Source organism: Notamacropus eugenii, chromosome 5 (genome assembly GCF_028372415.1).
Source record: "Notamacropus eugenii isolate mMacEug1 chromosome 5, mMacEug1.pri_v2, whole genome shotgun sequence".
NCBI classification, from domain to species: Eukaryota; Metazoa; Chordata; class Mammalia; order Diprotodontia; family Macropodidae; genus Notamacropus; species Notamacropus eugenii.
In genome coordinates, this window is record NC_092876.1 from 459502533 (window position 1) to 459521692 (window position 19160).

Sequence of the window (19160 nt, forward strand, 5' to 3'; positions counted from 1 at the left end):
TTCAACAAACAGATAACTATATCCTAGAAAAGAGTTATGGATTTGGAGTTACATAAGACTCGGGTTTGAATTCTAGCTCTGCTACGTAACACCCCGGGGACTGTGGGTGACTCACTTAACCTCTCTGGGCCTTCAGATCTAAATCTATAATAGGAAGTCAGAAAATTATGGTTTCAATACTCTTGAATTTTATTTTCTAAAAAATATAAAGGCTTATTCTATGATAAATTCAACTAATATTTGATTAACTATTTTAAAAACAGCATGAAACGTCAGGAAAATCATATACGTGAACACACAAATGAATCAAATTTACACTTTTAAATTTAAGATTTTGATTACAACTTTAGTCTTTGGTGTACAGCATGAATTTCAAAACCTCTACGTACTACCATGAGTCATTTAGATATAGGTCTACATGAACTTTTATTTCATCCTGTATTGGACAATTATGTAACCCAAAGAAAATAAACATTACTTAACATTTTGTAACTTTAGAGTGTCAAGTTAGCAAAGGCCAAGGATTAGTACTTTACCCAAAATAACCAGAAGAGGGAGATATGAGACAACATTCTCTTTAACACTTTATGACTTTCTTTTTAATTCTGTACATAGACTACACTGATCTACATTTTTACTTGTACCAATTTACTGAAATAACATTCCTGAAAAGGAAAAAAATTAATCCAACATGCCATTTGGAAAGATGCTCTAGACTCTCAATACGTTCCATTTCTGAATACTGTATTTATTTTGTAAATATATCGACAATACAACGTAAACAGTAATAATTTTACCTTATCCTGTTCAATACCCGGTTCTCTATACACTGTCCATTTCTGTGCATCATCACTATATAGAATTCTATAGGCAGACACATAGTAATTGTGCTCTATCATGGTGGATCCAGTGGTTATAATGCCTGTGAACATGAAGGTTTATTTTCATAAATGCCCAGCTTCCAGCGATTGAAGTATTCAAGTATTAACAAATGATCAAGTCTTGTCCTACTCCTTACGTTTTGTAAACATTTGTATTTGAGATATGAGTAATTTTAACATAAAAAATTGAATATCCTTAAATTCCTTTCTTTCAGGTCTGAAGGTGGTGTTGGTGGGTATGTGGGGGTGTGTGTGTAGAGGGGAGGTGTATTTAGGGGGAAGGGAAGGTTTTTTTGGCCTATGGTTTAAGCAGAATTATGAAATATATTTCAAATATGGTTTCACTCAATGTTTAGGAATAAGTAATAAAATTTAATAGATGTAATTACTCAAGTGATTTATTGATAGTTTTAAGCATCAAAGCAAAATAAACCCATCTCTCCCTTAACTAAATTTTCTTGAGCCAGTGCAACTCAATTATTTCTGACAGAGAATCTTTGCAAAATAACAATATTTACTGACAAAATTAAGACAAACGGAAAACACTTTAAAGTTTTCCATTCCTCCAACATATGCTTTCCTTTAATAGTTTAAGAGTTTATTGTGTTAGAGAACTGTATCAGAAAATAGGGTTAAAAAGCAGTTAAATTATTTTAAAAAGAAATGGACAGTAAAACAGTATCAATTCTGCTTTTCTTTAATAAAATTCTAAGAATTTTAGTGTTGGCTGAGGAAAGATTAAACTGCATCATTTAGTTGCCAGTGCACTAATTCCAACTGAACCAAAAACCAGAATCACAATCTCAGATTTGGAAGGGACCTTAGAAGTAACTTAATGTAACCTTACCTATACCTGTTTTTGACAGAAGGCAGAAAGGGAAAGAGACCTTGACTTGAAGACCTGGAGATCAATTCCAACTCTGCTGCTTACTGGTCGGCCCTAGATAAGCTACTTTGCTTGGATCAGGGGTACGTAATCTATTTTGTGTCAAGAACCCCTTTGATATTTTAGGGTATCTTCTTAAATGAATAAAATAAAACGTATGAGATTCAAACAGAAATCAAATATTAAAATATAGCAAGTTTCCAGGTACTAGGTTTAAGAACCCTGGAGTAGAGGATCTCTACAGTCTTCTCCGGCTCCAAATCCCATGACAAGCAACATATGCTAGTACACAGAAGGCAATTAAGCAATGCTTGTTACCTGGTCAATCTAAACCTCTGCCTGAGCACTTCTAAGGAGGGAAAAGTCACTTTACCTCACAAACAGTAGCCCATTCCATTTGGAAAACTCTATTAGAAGCTATTTAAAAACCAAAGTTTAAAAATCCCACCTCCCCCTTATGCCATCCATTTCCTCTAGAATAACACAGGACAAGTTTACTCCTTTCCCACAGCAGCCTTTCAATCACGTCCTCTCTACTCCAAGGATTCTCTTTCTAATTAAACGTCTCCTCTTATGGGTCTGACCATCCTGGCAATCACTTTGGAATGATGTCCAAAAAAAGTCACTAAACTGTGTATACCCTTTGCCCTGGTGATACACCAGTAGGTCTATCCCCTAAAGAGATCAGTGACGGGATGGCCTCAAATATACACAAATATTATGAGCTTTTTTAAAAATATCAAAGAACTAGAGATCAAGGGGATGTCTATCACCTGAGGAATAGCTGAACAAATTACAGTACGTGAATAAAATGAATATTCTATAAATAATATGTACTACAAAAAATAATGAAAGGGATGATACAATTTCAGAGAAATCTGGGAAACTTTTACGAGCTGATGAAAAGTGGCGTGAGCTGAACCAGGAGATTAACGTGTGCAGAACACAGTAATGACAACATGATAAAGACAAATAACTGAAATACTTCAGAACCAGGATTCCAGCAGACTGGTGGGGAAACATGCTACCTCCCTCCTGACAGAGAGCTGACGGGCTAAGGGTGCAGAATGAGACAAATACTTTTTGGACATAAACAATGCAGGAATTCGTTCTGCTTGACTATGTAGATGTTATAAGGGTTCCTTTCTTTTTTTTTTCCAAAATGAGCCAGGAAATAAGGAGAAAAAATTAATTTTTGTTAATTAAAGTAAGATATAATATGTACTTTAAAAAAATTATTTGCAATAAAAACGAATGGCTTGATGTACAATCAGGTTTTCCTGTTAGTGTTTGCATATGTAACGCTTGCAATACTAATTGGCATTCTATTAATATTTTTTACACAAAAAACCCCAAAACTCGTTCCTCAGTTACTGCACATATAAACGGTTTCTTGAGCTTTCATCAAGTAGCTGCCTTTCCAGACATTCTTTAATTTGTCAGTAATTATTAAGATGTGGTTCCCAGTATCCAATACACACACTCCAGTTCTCTAGGTGTCCACCAATAAAGGCTGAGCCTGAATTAGCAATTCTGATGGAAACCAACTGTTGATTCACATAAAACTCCTTTGTCTTTTGTATAGGATAATTCACGTTAGGCTGGGCCTCTCCGGTCTACATTTATATAATTAAAATTTTGGATCTAAGGACAGGATGTTTTAAAGTTATCCCTGCCAAACTTCACAGCCACATTTTGGCCCATCAGCTTCTGCTTGTTGAGATGTTTTCGAATTCTGATTCTGTCATCAATGCTTTTGTCATCCTTCTAGTTTTGTGTCAATCCCAGACTTTATAAGCAAGTCTCCTTGGTCTTCAAACTGTAGCGTACCACTCCAATCTTCTTTTCTATGACAGTTTCTAAATATACTATCACAACTTGATCTTAAGTAAGAGATGCCACTTACCTGTTATTTTCTTTTCCTTATTCATATCTATCTGTAACCACTGGTATTTATTGGCGTCACCAGCAGCCCAAGGGGGTCCCGGTTTCTTCAGCCTTGCCTTTTCAGGTTTCCAGCTATCCTGCTGCCCGGTGTCGTCAGCCCACACAGATGACGCTGTTATCTGAAAATCGGGGATAACTCCGGATTGCATTCCCAATGTTCCATAACAGCCTCAAATTAAGAAACAAAAATTAGGCATCTAAATTGTTCTACTGTCGGAATCTGAATTTCGACTTACACATATTTGTATACATACATTTCAAACCTACAAGTTCCAAAGTGTAAAAATCTAAGTTTCTATCCCTCAAAGAAACCTAAAGAGATTTTCATCCAACAAACAGAAATTTTCAATTTGATCAAAGCTCAATCACTTCTGAGTGCTTCAAGAACCACCTCTGCTTGAAAATGTTACATGGGTCACTTTTACCAATTCTTACCTTGTCTTTTATTTCTTATTCTTTGTTAAAATGGCTTACTATTAATTTAGACTTAAACACCAAAAAAATTTAAATACATTTTAAAACACTGTACAGTTAAAACAATTAAATTCAACATATAAATATCTCTACCAACTCAGTTACACACATGCTGTTCTTGTTAGCTTTGCCGTAAGTCCTTACATTTACATATATTCCTTTTATTTTACACAATCCTACTTCTAATCCTTTTTCCCCCTTCTATCACATTAAGCCTAATGGTTTCCAGACCTGTCTGCCAAGGCTTAATCAGAACAAGCTTCATCCTCCTTCTATGTGATAGTCTTTCAATATTCAGACAATAACGACGCACTCCCTAGGTCTCATATTCTTCAGTCTAAATTTTCCAGTTCCTTCAAATCATCTCTCAAGGCCCTAAGCACCTTGATGGCTATCCTATGGGAAATGTGGCGTCCAGAGAGAGACTGGCTAGGGTTTGCGGGGCAAGCTCTCTTATGTTTTAGACATTATGTATCTCTCCCTGTGGACGATTTTTATTTGTAATTCAACAAATATGCACCAAGCACCCAGTATCTGCTGAGTACTGGGACAGGCACAAAGGATACAAAGACAAAAGCAAAATAGTCTTTTCCTTCAAGGGCCTTCCATTTTATTTTTGTCTGCTACTCAATCTTAATCTAGTTAAAATTTTACACACTAAGACTCTTGAAAGTGACATACTGATTTATTTTATGGGAATTCAAACCACTCACATCTAACATTAAAGATGCTAACTCTGATTTATTATTACTTTCTTTTTCTATTTACATCCTTCTTGTTATCTGGAGGAAGTAAAATTTTTCTTTGTTCAAAAATGATATGCAAAATCATTAGATTTACTTATTAAACTATTAAATTTTTAATGATTCCTTGAAGGTTAACTTTCAGTCTCTTTCATTAAAGACAAATGGTCTTGCTTTCCAGGATCACTAACATCCACCATTTCTCTACTTTTTATTTTTGACCAATTTCAAAGGCTATCTTATTGATAAACAGACACACAGATACACAGATACACACATTTATTTATGAACAAAAAGACATGTCTACCACAGGTGTTTTACCAATATCACGGAGGACTCACTGTTTAGCATGTAAATGAAAGAGATTCCCTGCTGACGATATGCACCAGGCTTCTGTTTCTAGATGACATTTCGCTCACTGCATGAACCATGGAACATGCCAGGCTCTCTTCAGGGAGATTCAGAGTCACTCAGAAGTGACTGTGCTCATAACCCACCCAGGAAAAACCAAGTAAATAAGGTCTGTGGCCAAGCTTATGATATGCAGCTGGATAGACTGACCACTCAAGTCATATATTTTGAATATACACTGAAGATGGACAATTATACATCACTCTCAGTTACTCCAAACTGCTCATTCCTGTCAATGCCCACAATTTTAATGTCAACATCCTCTCCCAGGGATCCTGTATGGCTGTGGATCATAGAACACTATCAGAGAAGAATCAGATCTGTAGGTGGCTCAGAATGGATGGAAATAGGCTACAGTACAACGCCAACAGCATCGTGTATTTGAGAGGTGTTATTAAAAACATTCTTGAGACACAAATGACTGGAAAAAGTGTGAGCTGCTCTTATTTTGAAATCCAGGAATGACAGCGAGAGTGCTAAACTAAAAGGACTTAGAAGAAGGCATCTGGAGTGTTGGGAAGATCCTAATGGAACATTCACTGAGAAGAATAATACTCAAGAAGATACCAAAGGATGGTGAATTGTACTAGAGGAGGAATTACAATTCAGTAATGACATCATGGATCCATCAAAGTATATATTTTTAATTCTAATTTGTTAATCAGAATATTTTATCTCATGCCTTAATTTTCACTTACAAAAATTCATATACCTTACTTCCTGCTCTTAAATATTGTAACTACAGCTACAAAAATAATGGGTTTCTGAATCCCTGCAAATTTCTCCTAATTAATATTTATCTCTCAATCCCTAGCTCCCCATTAAATCTACCTTTTTTTCATGGTAACAGTGAAAAAAGTAAACTTCTTAGGAGTAGAAACTGCTTCATTCTTTGTATCTGTTATACTCAGTGACTAGCATGGCTGACACATGCCACACATTTGATAAATGTTTTCTGATGGACTGCAGTGGGTGAAAACTATGACTACAGGCCCCTTGGGACTCATGAGGGAGGGCTACGGTGAGATCTGTGGCCATAAAGTTAGGAATGGACCTCTGGCTGCTGAGATCTCCATAGTGGATATGAGTTGGGGGTGGAAGGACAGCTAGGGATCTGCTACAGCTTTTATAAATTTTTAGTTTTCCAGCATTTTTACATTACTGATTGCAGCAAAGCAGACTTCTTTTAGACCATTTCACGCATGCATACATTTTTGTTTTCAAGTTATTTCACACTTGCACATTTTAGTTGCCTGTCCAGAAAAGGGCTCTCATCTTATCTTTCTTTTATATTCTCCCTATCACTTACTCCTTGGTGTTCAAGTAGCAATCTCTGCATAAGTGCTTGGTCAATGCAGGTATAAGCCATGACAAATGAATGCAGGACTCTTAATTCATTAAGACTGACATTTTACCAACTTCTAATTAAATGCTGAAGTCAATAAACAGACTTACCACTAGTTTTAAAGGTAAAGAGACTTGCAGATAACTGTCCCCTATGGAAAACAAAAGACGGAAATTCATTGAGTCACATAATGCACTTATCCAAATCCACCTCCAGGAAAACCTAGTCTTTCCACATCACTGTTTACAAAAGTAAAGCTGCTTTACTGGGCAACATCAGATTATTTTTATACTGAAAAAAGAGTGAAAACTCCCAAAGAAAAAAAGTTTCCAACGTGTTTTTTGCTTCTAATAAATACAGTATCAGCAATAGAAAAAACTAATTTACAAAAATTAAATTCCTATGACAATTCAGATTATTCAGTGAAAATGGGGAAGGCAAGGGGGGTCCATCACAAAATAAACTGAGTATCTATTTCTTTAGAAATTTTGAAATTTGCCAAAAGTCAACTCCTAGCCAGCAGCACTATTTGCTACCTGACTCTTAATACAACCAATATAATCTTGAGGATATGCCCATAGAGCTGAGAACCAAAGAGAAGTTTTAGTTTTGATTTTGTAATTCAACGTTGGGTTTAGAATTCTCAGTAATGGATGTAGATCACTAAGAAATCCACACAAGGGAAAAGTTAATGATTATCTCACAATGAGGAAAAATCATAGGACTAGAAGGAACACTGAGATGTCATCTAATATATACCCCTTTCTAGAGTCACACGTTCAAACTACTCTTGAAAAGTAAGGTCCTATCCTTTCTATAACTCCCCAAAGGATACTGGAAAATTATCTGTCTTTAGAACAGAAAAAAAAAAAGAACTAAGTAAATCTGTACAGGCCTAGAGGAAACAGAAAAGGGAAAGCAGATTAAATGCAATTGGGATTCGATATAATGCTCTCTTGTTTCAAATAAAAAATTGATCTGGTAACTTTGAGAAGGCATTTATTTCAATAAGCCTCAAGCACATACATTTTAGCCAAGTGTTCTTTATATGAGAATACATAGAAAAGACATAATCTGTACAAGGAAATTTCTCTACTATACCAGTGTTCTACCTCAACTTCTCCTGGTTTGGAATACCTGCAAGGATGTCTATTTCCGTATTTGGAAAACAGGGAAGGAACTGTAGATATTAGCTAAATGTATACACACACACCCCACACACACAAAAGAGCAGCATGGTACAGTATAAAATACATTGAATCTGGAGTCAAAGGACTCCAGCAAACCTGTCTTCTATAAGGTAAAGGAATTGTATCATATGATCTCTACTACTACTTCTCCACTAGTGTCCCTCATTGTTCTAAAATATCATGAGCTTTAGAGTAAGTTTCCTAACAAACATCTTTGATTACATCATTCTATGACTTAAAAAATCTTCAACGGCCTTCCCCTGTATCACAAAAAAAATCCAAACTGCTACTTCTCAAGACCCTCCACAATCTGGTCTATGGAAGAAGGTAGCACTGGGTCCAACCTACCTTTTCCAGTCTTATCTCACCATACTGTCTCCTCCAGTCACATGGTAAAGTACACGACTTGTCTTGAATGATGACCTACAATTTTTCGTCTTAGCTCATGGTGTTTTCGGAGCTTGGGATGCCTTCTTTCTCTCTATCTGTGCTGCAAAGCTCAGCTCAAATAGCACTTGTTCCATGAAGCTTTCTCTGACTTCACCAAGTCAGTAATGGTCACTCCCTTGTGTAATTTAATAACGATTTGGTAAATGCTATTAAATCCCACACTGCTATTTACTACGTGACCCTTGAATAAACTGTATGGACTTCAGTTACCTCACAGACAAAATAAGGGATTGTACTAGATGACCTCTGTGGTCCCTTTTAGTTCTAGATCTAGCAACACTTCCTCAGCTTCTTCATCTATCAAATGAGGATCTATGATCCCAGCGTTGTAAGGATTCCATGAGGACTTTAAAGTACTATAGTAATGGATGATGGTGATGGTGTCAGCATGTCTTATCACTCATGCCACAAACCTCTGGAGGGCAAAAATTGTGTCTTATGTATCACTGAATGCCCCCGGCTACTCTACATAGGTCCTTACTGAGTGTAGGGGCTTAATAACTGTTTACTAAATGCTAAAGGAGTATTTAACTTAGCCTCAAAATTTCCCTAAGTGATATTATTTATTGATGGGAAAGAGGTACAAAGCACTTTATGCAATCACTTTTGATCAAAAGAGGTAAAGTCATGATTAGAGCACACAAATCTTGCTTCTCATTGATGCTACTTCCATAAAAATGTTGAGGGGAGATTTGGAACTACTATGCTAGAATACAGATCCATTTATTCTCTACTTAAATCAGGGGTTCTTCTTAACCTGGGCTCCTCACAGACTCCCAAAGAAGTCCATAGATAACTATCAGAGAGGCTGTGAACTTGGATAATAAAAAATAATGACATCTTTGTTTTTTATTACTCTAATGAAAATTTAGTATTTCCTTCAAGTTTGAATTTTCAAAAGCAAAAATACTATTCTAAGAATGGATCTATAGGTCTAACCACAGGGCCAAAGGGATTCATGACACAAAATGAACCCTTGATTTCCAAAGACATAAAATAGTAAAAAGTATCTGACTCTCAAGTGCCTTGAATGTTTATTTTATGAGCGTTTGGTATGTACAACTTAGTTATTCCTAGAACATAAACTCTCCCCACCTCTCCCAATAAAAATCCACAACACAGCAAGAATACTTACACTACAGACGTGACGTTATTGGCCAAAGAGCTTTCATAGTAGGGTATGCCTTTGCTGATTACAACACTGATCTGGCCGCCCAAATTATTTGACACAACTCCTGCATGTATGCCAGCCATGCAAAGTGAAGAAGACTTGGGGAAAAGAAAAGGAAAATACTCAAGATCGGGGTTTTTTTAATTAGTATTTTTGTTACAAACAATATATTTAATCTATTTTAACAAAGTTTGGCTGTAGTTTATAAAATATGACAAATTTTCTGTGAATTTTATGTATATATATGTATATATGTATGTATGTATACACACACACACCAGTTAGACTCAATTAAGAACTTATTACATGACTGCTGTATGGCAAGCACTGTCCTAGACATGGGGCAGGAAGGGGGCCAAAATACAAAAGGGAGACATTCCCTGCCTTCCCTGGGTTCACATTCTATTGGAGAGATGCACAGACAAGGAAACACAAGATACACACAAGATCTGGGGTCACGAGGAACACTAACAACCAGGGGAATCAGGCAGTCAATCTTGAAGCAGGTGGCACCAGAGGTGAAACTTTAAAGGTGCTAAAAACTCCAACAGTTAGTGAGTAGAGCACTCCAAGCACGCGGGACAGCCTTGGCAAATATACCACTTCAAAAAATGAAACATCTTATACAGGGCAGAGCAACTAGTAAAAAGAATATTGAATCAGCTTCAAAATACAGGGTGAAGCCAGAATCCAAAAGACTTTAAATGCCAGAGAAGGCAACAGAGAATCAATGAAATTTCTGGAGAAGGGGAGTGCCAGGCAGGCCTGCACTTCAGGAACATCCATCTGGCAGCCATGTGGATGAGGGAAAGGAGCAGAGGGAGAACACACCGGAGTGGAGAGAGCAGATAACTAACTGGAGGCTGGAGCAAAAGTCAAGACAAAAGGTGGTGGTGAACAGAAGGGGACAAAGGCAAGGGGTATTCAACAGGTAGAATCAAGAAGGTGTGACAAATCATTAGATATGCAAAGGTAAGTGAAAAGTCAAGGATAAATCCTGGGTTGTGAACTTTGGTGACTGGAAGAATGACATTAGCAGAAGTAAGGAAATTAAAAGCACTAAAGCACCAATTCTTAAAGAAGAGAATTCATTAAAAAAGATAAGAAAGATGTACACCTACCTGCTCTAGACTTATAAAAAAATGTATTACAAAGTAGAACTTTTAAAATAAAATCTCCATCCAACTTACATCTCTATAGCCATGAGGAATAGTTCCGGAAATCTCAGCAAAAGGAACAAGGCAGCCTGCTGGGCAGTACTTACTGAAAGACAAAAACAATTTCAAGAGTGTGTGCAGCCAATGACACTACTTTAAATCAATTAAGTGTGCAGATTCTACATCGGAATTGGAAACAGCAGCCATGGCTTAGCAGTCATGTTTTCTCCACAACCACTGGTCACCTGGGAACCTCACGTCATGAGGTTCAGCCATCATATTTCTAAGAGCATGTGGAGAAGGCGATGGATTTGAGGCGCAAGGTGAGGTACACATTTTCAGAAATGCCTGTGGATGAATTTGTTTTGACGATATTTGTTACAAGGAGGAGCTTCTACTATACTGGGGGAGGGCTGACTTGTGGAGGTGAGTAGGTAAGTGGTGATGGATGAAAGGAAGTACAATGAAAGATTTTTTAAAAACACACAGGAGAGAAAAGGAGTCCAAGCAGGGCAGTGCTGGTGCTGTAATGGGACATTTAAGGTACACTTGAAGAAAACTGAATTATATGTAAGAGATTCACAGTTTCATTTATGACATTCTTTTTAAATTCCTTTTATAAGGGAATGACCACATTTGTTGATGCTGGTTAAGTTCATATAAAGATGTTTTAAAAAGAAAAAAGAGAATTGTTGATAAAAATAAAAAGGGATTTTATCTGACTTTAAAGAGTAATCTGAATTATCTACCAAAAAAAGCAAATAGGAATAGTTTGCAATGATTGGTTCTTGGTCATTCACTGTTGCTAATAATAATAGTAACAGCTTACATTTACATGGTGCTCAGTGCGTATGTGCCAGGCACTGCGCTGAACATTATGTATTTAATAATTACTATCGTAATAATCATGATCTCATTTGATGCTCACAATGTCCCTGGGAAGTAAGTGCTATTACTATTCCCATGTCACAGATGAAAAACCGAGGCAAACAGGGGTTAAGCTGTGTGTCCAGAGTCACACAGCTAACAAGTTCTGAGGTTTTATCTACTATACCACTTGCTGTCCCTACCAGATGTAGCAGACCTTTGAAAAACATTAAGTAACTTGCTCAGTCTGTAAAATGAGAGCACTGACTAGATCATAACAGTTCTCTTCAACCTTAAAATCATATGATTTAACCAAGTGTGATAAAGGAACTTAAAAAACTGACTACCGTTATTCTTGCACTTGTAGGAGTCAGTGATGTTCACGTTTAAATGCAATCATCTGCCCTTCTATCCGTAAATGGCTAGGTCATAACTATCAAAACCTGGAAATAGTTTAAAGTAACTGAAGTGTCCACAAACTTTGAAAAAGGGCAAACGGGGATATAAAGTAGCAACCTAAAAAAAACCCAACAAAATATCTTATCGGTTTAGAAGGTACTTCATTTTGTGAATTCCAAAGTAAAAAAAGCAGTAGAATCAATTCCCAAATAAGCAAAATTTTAAACTACCACTAATTGCACAATTAAAGAGGACCAACAGTTCAGAATAACCCTATGTGTTACTCTTCATTTGGATTGTGAGCAGGCCTTTTGCGGAGAGGCACACTTCCTAGTACATTGAGTACATTGAGTACATATGACATTATTTTTTTAAAAAAGCAGAAAAGGAAAGTTAAGTTGCATTGAAAAATAGGAAGTTTCAAAGATTGATTACAAATCCAAAATAGGGCTTTATATTTTTATAAAATGTATGTAAATGTACTTTATTCATTAAAATTATTTCTCTACCTTTCCCGATCTCCTTATTGACTTCCCCTATACATTTTTTCAAAGCTCTGAAGAAATAATTCTCCTAGTTGTAAGTTCATGTCATCCTTCTTTTTCTCAGTTTATTTATATGTAAAATGGGAATAATATACCTACATCGCTTACCTCAGATGATTATTAGGAAGGAATGAAGCATTCTTTTAAGTTAAGATGAAGATATCAATTCCAATTTTAGAAAGATTCAAAATATTAGAATAAAGGCAGACTCCAGAACATATTTTTTTTGAAATATGGCAAGAACACTTTCACCTAAGAATGATGATATCAAGTAATACATCTAGCGATTTAGCATTTGATTCCAATGGTACGTGAATAGCAAAAACAAATAAAGAAAAGCGTGAAATCTGGTCATACCTGAACTCAGGCTCCAAAAAATTAGCTGCAGTATCTAAACAAGTAATTAGATCTAGAAAAACAAAATTTAAAAAAATCATGTTAACAAGGTAGAGAGCAGTCCCACAGAGAATTTATAATGCTCAGGAACCTCCAATCATTAAAAGAAAGACTTAGGAAAACACTGTATGATTTAAACAGCATTTATATTTTCAGTTTGTTTGTAATGGGGAAAATATCTTCCCCTATGTGTCCCATATATTTTATCTGATTGCCATACTACCTAGTGCCATAATGTATACGTTATTTATTGACGTAGATGAGTATTTAATAAAAGTTGAAGATGTAACTTCTATTAAAATTTTCAGATTTAAGTAAGAAATATTTCTCAGCTAACAATATTTTTTTATATGTAACAAAGATACCCCTGGGTACTTTGTTATAAAGAAAAGAGGAAAAAGAGACATAAAAGATAATGAAAATTATCTTGGCACAGTGTAGAAGATTTACTTTTTAAAATTAAGATGAAATGCCCATATTTAAACCCTTTGTTGATATAACAATGGACATACAAAGAGCCAAAAACCAAAACAAAGGCCAATAAGGGTCTTTAACACAGACAGCTATGCCCCTGAGAATGTCAGATGAGCCTCTTTGGGCATCATTTTCCTCATCTGTAAAATGAAGTTAGACTAGGTGATGGCTAAGATGATTCCTTCCAACTCTAAAGTTTTAAGATCCTTTAAGCCATTTGCTCATAACTCCAGACTGTTGTTGGTGCGATCTTAGACATCTAGCAGTGAGAGCTGGCCAAGTGAGGAGAGAAACACCTATCAAGTTTGGGAATGTGTGAGTCAGACAATTTAGAGCATAGGTCCCCAAAGGTGGTGATACCACTCTCCAGGGGGGATGGGTGCTGGAACAATCCAGGGGAGCAGTAGCAGCTTTGGGTACAATTTGGGGGGCGAGCTGAATAAAAATAAAGGGACAGAATAAGGAATAAGGAAAGAAGAAAAGAAAATTTTGAAAAACCATTCGTACATAGTTCATGTGTTGTGTAACAGAGTTAATGTCATAGTGATCACATTATTTTCCAAATAAACATACAAAATGCAAGTTGTAACCAATCAGTGGTCAAATCTGCCTAAAGCTCATAACAAGGAAATGTTGGCAGGTGAGAGTGTCACGCATTGCTGGAAAGTCCAGCATGCATCAGCAGGAACATGTGCATGCAATGAGACACTGACTACATGATGCAATACTGCATTATCAAAATTTTAATGCAGGAAAAACCTACACATTCACAATAAATAGCTAAATTTAAGATGCACCATCAAAAAAAAATTTGTATGTGTTTTGAAGTGATGCAAATTTTTAAGAAACATTAAAGGGTTAAAGAAAGTAGATTTCTGAGGGGAGGGTAGAAAGGGGCTAAGTAATTTTTTTAAAGGTGCAGCAAGATCAAATAAATTTGGGGACCTCTGATCTAGAGTCTGTATCACATTTTAATGCTTAAGCAGAAAGTTTACAAATATGAGGCAAGGAAAGAATTATAAATATAAATACTTAACTAATGGGACTAGTACTCTAGGCGACCAAAAGGAGTCATCAGCCAACATCACATCCAAATGCATCCAGAGAATATCCCAAAGTAGACTGACATCCTAAATTAATCAGGTTGACTCCAGCTAGGCATAAGCGTAAGCTGTTTCCTACACATCGTACCCAAAGTATCTGTTACCATGGCACTTTACTGCAAAAACTCCAAACTTGATCCATACTACCTATTTCTATCAAAAAGAGAATGTCCTAGAGAAAAGAAGCATTCTGCTGAGTTCTGAAGGCAGGAATGTTAAATAGCCTGGGATAGGAAGCTACTCTTGGCATAAGAAAAGGCTAATCATAATGTCACCAATTCACTTAGACCGTTCTCCTCTCTTGAATCCTCAGGGCCCCCCTTATTATTTTGTCTATAATGCCCTGCCCAATCTCAGGTTTGGATCACTCTTATCATATGCTGCCTTAAATCCTAACCATGTCCTGCTAAATGAAGGTGGAGAAAATCACACAACAATTCTGTCTGGGTCCACTACGAATTTAAGTTACATAATCTCAACTGGGTTCTCAGTGCTGCCAGGCAATCTTTGTATAGTTTCCTTATCAACTCAGTATCCTACTCTCCACAGCGGTTCTTCTAGACCATTTGGCACAAACCCCCCATGGTTCCAAATTCCCCTATTCTCTCAGCTGAGAACCCTGTCTTATATTCAGCAGAAACAATTGAAGCTATTTGCCATCAGCTCCCTCTTCATCCCTCTTTCTCATCTCCTATCACTCAGGTATCTTCTACCACTCTCTCCTTCACCCCTTGCTTCACATGATGAAGTGGCCTTACTGCTTACCTCCCTCTACCTGCTAAAGCAATCCCATCCCACTCTGTCTCCTCCAACATCATCGCCACTCCATCACTTATTTTCAATCTCTCCTTATCTGCTGGCTCATTTCCTACTGCCTACAAATATGTCTACGGCTCCTACACACTGAAAAAATCCTCACTTGAACCTTCTATCCCCATTTTCATCCTCTGTCCCCTTCTGTCCTTTGTAGCTAAATTCAAAAAGGCCATCTAGAGTGTTTGCCTCCATTTTCTCTCTTCTCACTCTCTTTTTAACCTCTGACAATTCAGCCACTGAGACTCCCCTTCTGAAGTCACTTAGTTGCCAAATAGAAAGCTTTCTCCTCAATACTTATTCTCCTTGGCCTCTCCACAGCCCCTGACACCAATGATCACTCTCTCCACATCAATGCTGTCTCTTTTCTTGGTTTTCAGGGTATAACTCTTTCCTGGTTCTGCTCCAGTTTTTCTGACTGCTCCTCCTCGATCTTTTTTATGGATCCCCACTCAGATCATGACCTGTAACTGCAGGTATCCCTCAGAGTTCTGTCCTGGGCCCTCTTCTCTTCCCTCTCTCCCCTACTTCACTTGGTGATCTCATCCATTCCCATGTATTCAGTTACCATCTCTATGCTGTTGATTTTCAAATCTATCTTTCCTACCCTAGTCTCCCTGCTAACCTCCAATCTTGCATATCCAAATGACTTTTATATATCTCAAACTGGATATCCAGTAGACAACTTAAACTCAACACATCCAGGAGAACTTATTATTGTTCCCCCAAACCCTTCCCACTGCCTTCCTATTCTACTACTATAGAGGGTGGCACCATCCTTCCAGTCCCTCAGGCTCCCAACCTAGAAGTCATCCTATATTCCTCACTATTTCTCACCTCCCAGATCAAGGACTATGGATTTCACCTTTTATAACATATCTCAAATACACCTTCTTCTCTCCTCTGACACTGCCACTGCTCCAGTGCAGGCCTTCATCACCTTCAGCCTGGAATACTGAAACTGCCTGCTGGTGGGTCTGCCTGCCCCAAGACTCTCCCTTCTCCAATCCATCCTCAATTTAGCCACTGAAGTGATTTACAGGTCTGACCAGGTCACTCCTCTACTCAATAAATTCCAGTAGCTCCCTATGGTCTCCAAGAGCAAATACAAAATCCTTTATTTGTATTAAAACTCTTTCATCACCTACTTTTTAAATTTTTTTATGTCTACTCCCCATCGTATATTCTTCCATACAGTGACACTGGCCTCCCGACTATTATAATAGCTTTCTAACTGGGTCTACATGTGTTAGGCCTCTTCCTTTTCCAAATTCTTCACACAGTTGCCATCTTCCTGATGAGTAAGTTCCAACATCCCTTTCCTTCTTAAACATTCTCAACAACTTTTCATTGTCCACCAGAGGTGGGGAGCCTGCAACCTTGAGGTTACATGTGGCAGTTTAGGTCTTTTGACTAAGTCCAAGCTTTAACTAAAGAAATCCTTTTATTAAGGGATTTGTTCTGTGAAGTTTAAATTCAGCCAAGGGGCTGCATTTGAGGGCCACATGTGACCTTGAGGCCACAGGTTCCCCACCTCTGGGCCTTATGCCACAAAATAACAACATTTATAGAGCTCTTTACAGTTGACAAAGTTACACTAACAGTCAAGCCTCTTCAAAATCTGAGCCCAATCTACCTTTCCAAGCTCATCATCTCACGTTGTTTTCCTCCATCTATAAAATCTCTATCCTGATCAGCACTCCCTGATCATTTTGCTCTCCCATCACTGTGCATCTACACAACATATTCCCCTGACTGAAACAAACTTCCTCCCCATCTTCATTCAGTTATGACTTTGTCAGTGAAGCCTTTCCTTGAGCCCCTTAGCTAGAGGGGACCAACCCCCTATTCGACTTCTCCTAGTCAGTTAATCACTTTCTAATCTGTGTTATCGTTATTTGTCGTACTATAACCTAGATTATAACACTCAGGCTGTATCCTACTAAAGTGTGAACTTCTACATGCCTCAGCTGGTTTGTTTTTATCTTCATTATGATGTTAAGTGCAACTGCTTAAAGAATGTTTATTGGACTGAAGGAATAACTTTTCTTCCCACAATTCACTCTTGAATGAGGCTTCTCAGAGTACTATCAGGCTGGTTCCTGAAGGAGGATTTATTCTGGCTATCAGTGGGAAGGAGAGAGTAACAGGACAGACTAGAAGCAGGAAAATATAATCAGAGGTAATTACCATCATTGGGTGATAAGCAATAAAGGACTGAATTAAGGTAACAGTCATATGAGTGAAGGAAAGAGGACACATGGGAGAGATCATTAATGTAAAACTGACAAGATTTAGCAAATGAATGGATGAGGGGAGTAAGAAGGAAAAGTCTAAGATGGCTGAGATTACAAATCTGGGTCATTAGAAGAGTAGTGGAACATTCAACAAATTAAAGAGGATGGACAAATTCAAGGAAGTGGAGAAAACTGCTGAACTCAGTGTGGGGCAGATGCTTGAGATTCCAAAGGGACATCTAGTTGGTATTTTCAGAAGAAAGTTAGAGATGCAGAACTGTGTAATTCCTAAGGAAAAAATTAGCATTGGATATGTAGATTTTAGAGTTATCTGCAGAAATAAGAACTACCTGTGGGAGCAGATACCACAAAGGGAGAAATAAAAAGAGAATAGTTCTCTATCATATATCATAGTCCAGAATAGATCTTTTGTGTATACCTGTATTTCAAGGGTATTGGATAAAAGATGAATAGTGGAGGAGAGGAACAGTTAGATAGAAAAGACAAGCACTGAGACGAATAAAGTTTCCAAAGCCAGGAGAAAAGACTATCCTGGAGGTGTGATCCACAACAACAGTGTTAGGACTGCAGAAAGGTCGAGGATAAAGCCTAAGGAGGATACAGATCAGGAGACGACAGCAGGTTTAGAAGATGAGATCAGTTGGCACAGATTGTTTAAGTTCCGTTTTTGTTTTCAGGAAGGAATAATGATGATGCCAAGAAAAAAGAGAGAGAAAAGAACCTCAAGGAAACACTGTGAAAATACACAAAAGGGCAGCAGTAGTTCAGGAGACACAACAGGAAAAACCTGAACGACCATGATATTCTATTCAGCAAATATCATATATAATATACATATATGTGTATATATTTGAAATCCAAGGTATGTGAAATCAAGATTTATGGTTTCACAGAATACTTTTCACCTGTTCTTCTATGCATATAGAAATGATCATGTTTGTTGATATGTATTGGGTTCAAAATAATTTTTGAAAGAGCTCACTAAGAATTTCAAAAAAGAGTTTCAGTCTAATATTAGGGTTAGGAACCCAAGTATAAGGAGTTGAGAAGAGACTGGAGAGTGAGGAAGTGAAGACACAAGAGTAGACAATGTTTTCTAATAGCCTAGGAGTGAAATTTGGGAAGAAACTGTTCTATACGTAACATGGTATGGCAGGATCGAGCGAAGGTTTTTAATCATGAGAGAATATCTGACCATGTCTGACGTCAGTAGACAGGAAAGATTGAAAATAAGAAAGAAAAAGAAGAAGAGGAATTTTTGAGAGAGAGAGAGAAACAGAGGAAACCAGGCAACAAAGGAAATGAAACAGATTAATCTTGGAAAGGGGAAAAGCCATTTTAAGAAGCTGGACTTTAACTTACATAAATAGTGTGAGGGACACACATGGTAGCAAACAACGAAGAACCTCAGTTTTTTTAGTAAAATAAAAGCTGAAGGTCGTTTGCTGAGAGACAAGGTCTGAGAAAGCGACTGTCAGAGTCACACGCGGGAGTCACTGAGGAAGAAGAAAGGGAACGAAACGAAGTAGCTAGGACCTGGCTCATGTCAGACAACACAAATCTGTAACGGACACAGACAGCAAGGTCACATGACTTGCCCCAGCAGCACATTAGGCTATGGAGAAGACAGATGGTGAGGGTAACCCAAGA

General features: G+C 37.4%; 1 protein-coding gene across 8 annotated transcripts in view; it reads right to left on the reverse strand.

Moving 5' to 3' along the window:
• Positions 1–19160, reverse strand: part of DCBLD2 (discoidin, CUB and LCCL domain containing 2) — a 115475-nt gene that overhangs the window by 38099 nt on the left and 58216 nt on the right. For all 8 annotated transcript variants that reach the window (XM_072615353.1, XM_072615352.1, XM_072615358.1 and 5 more), the window contains 6 exons: positions 12824–12875; positions 10689–10761; positions 9463–9596; positions 6798–6838; positions 3674–3883; positions 798–922 (listed from right to left, as the gene is read on the reverse strand). In XM_072615353.1, coding sequence (XP_072471454.1) covers positions 798–922; positions 3674–3883; positions 6798–6838; positions 9463–9596; positions 10689–10761; positions 12824–12875 — 635 coding nt within the window. The remainder of the gene's footprint in view (positions 1–797; positions 923–3673; positions 3884–6797; positions 6839–9462; positions 9597–10688; positions 10762–12823; positions 12876–19160) is intronic.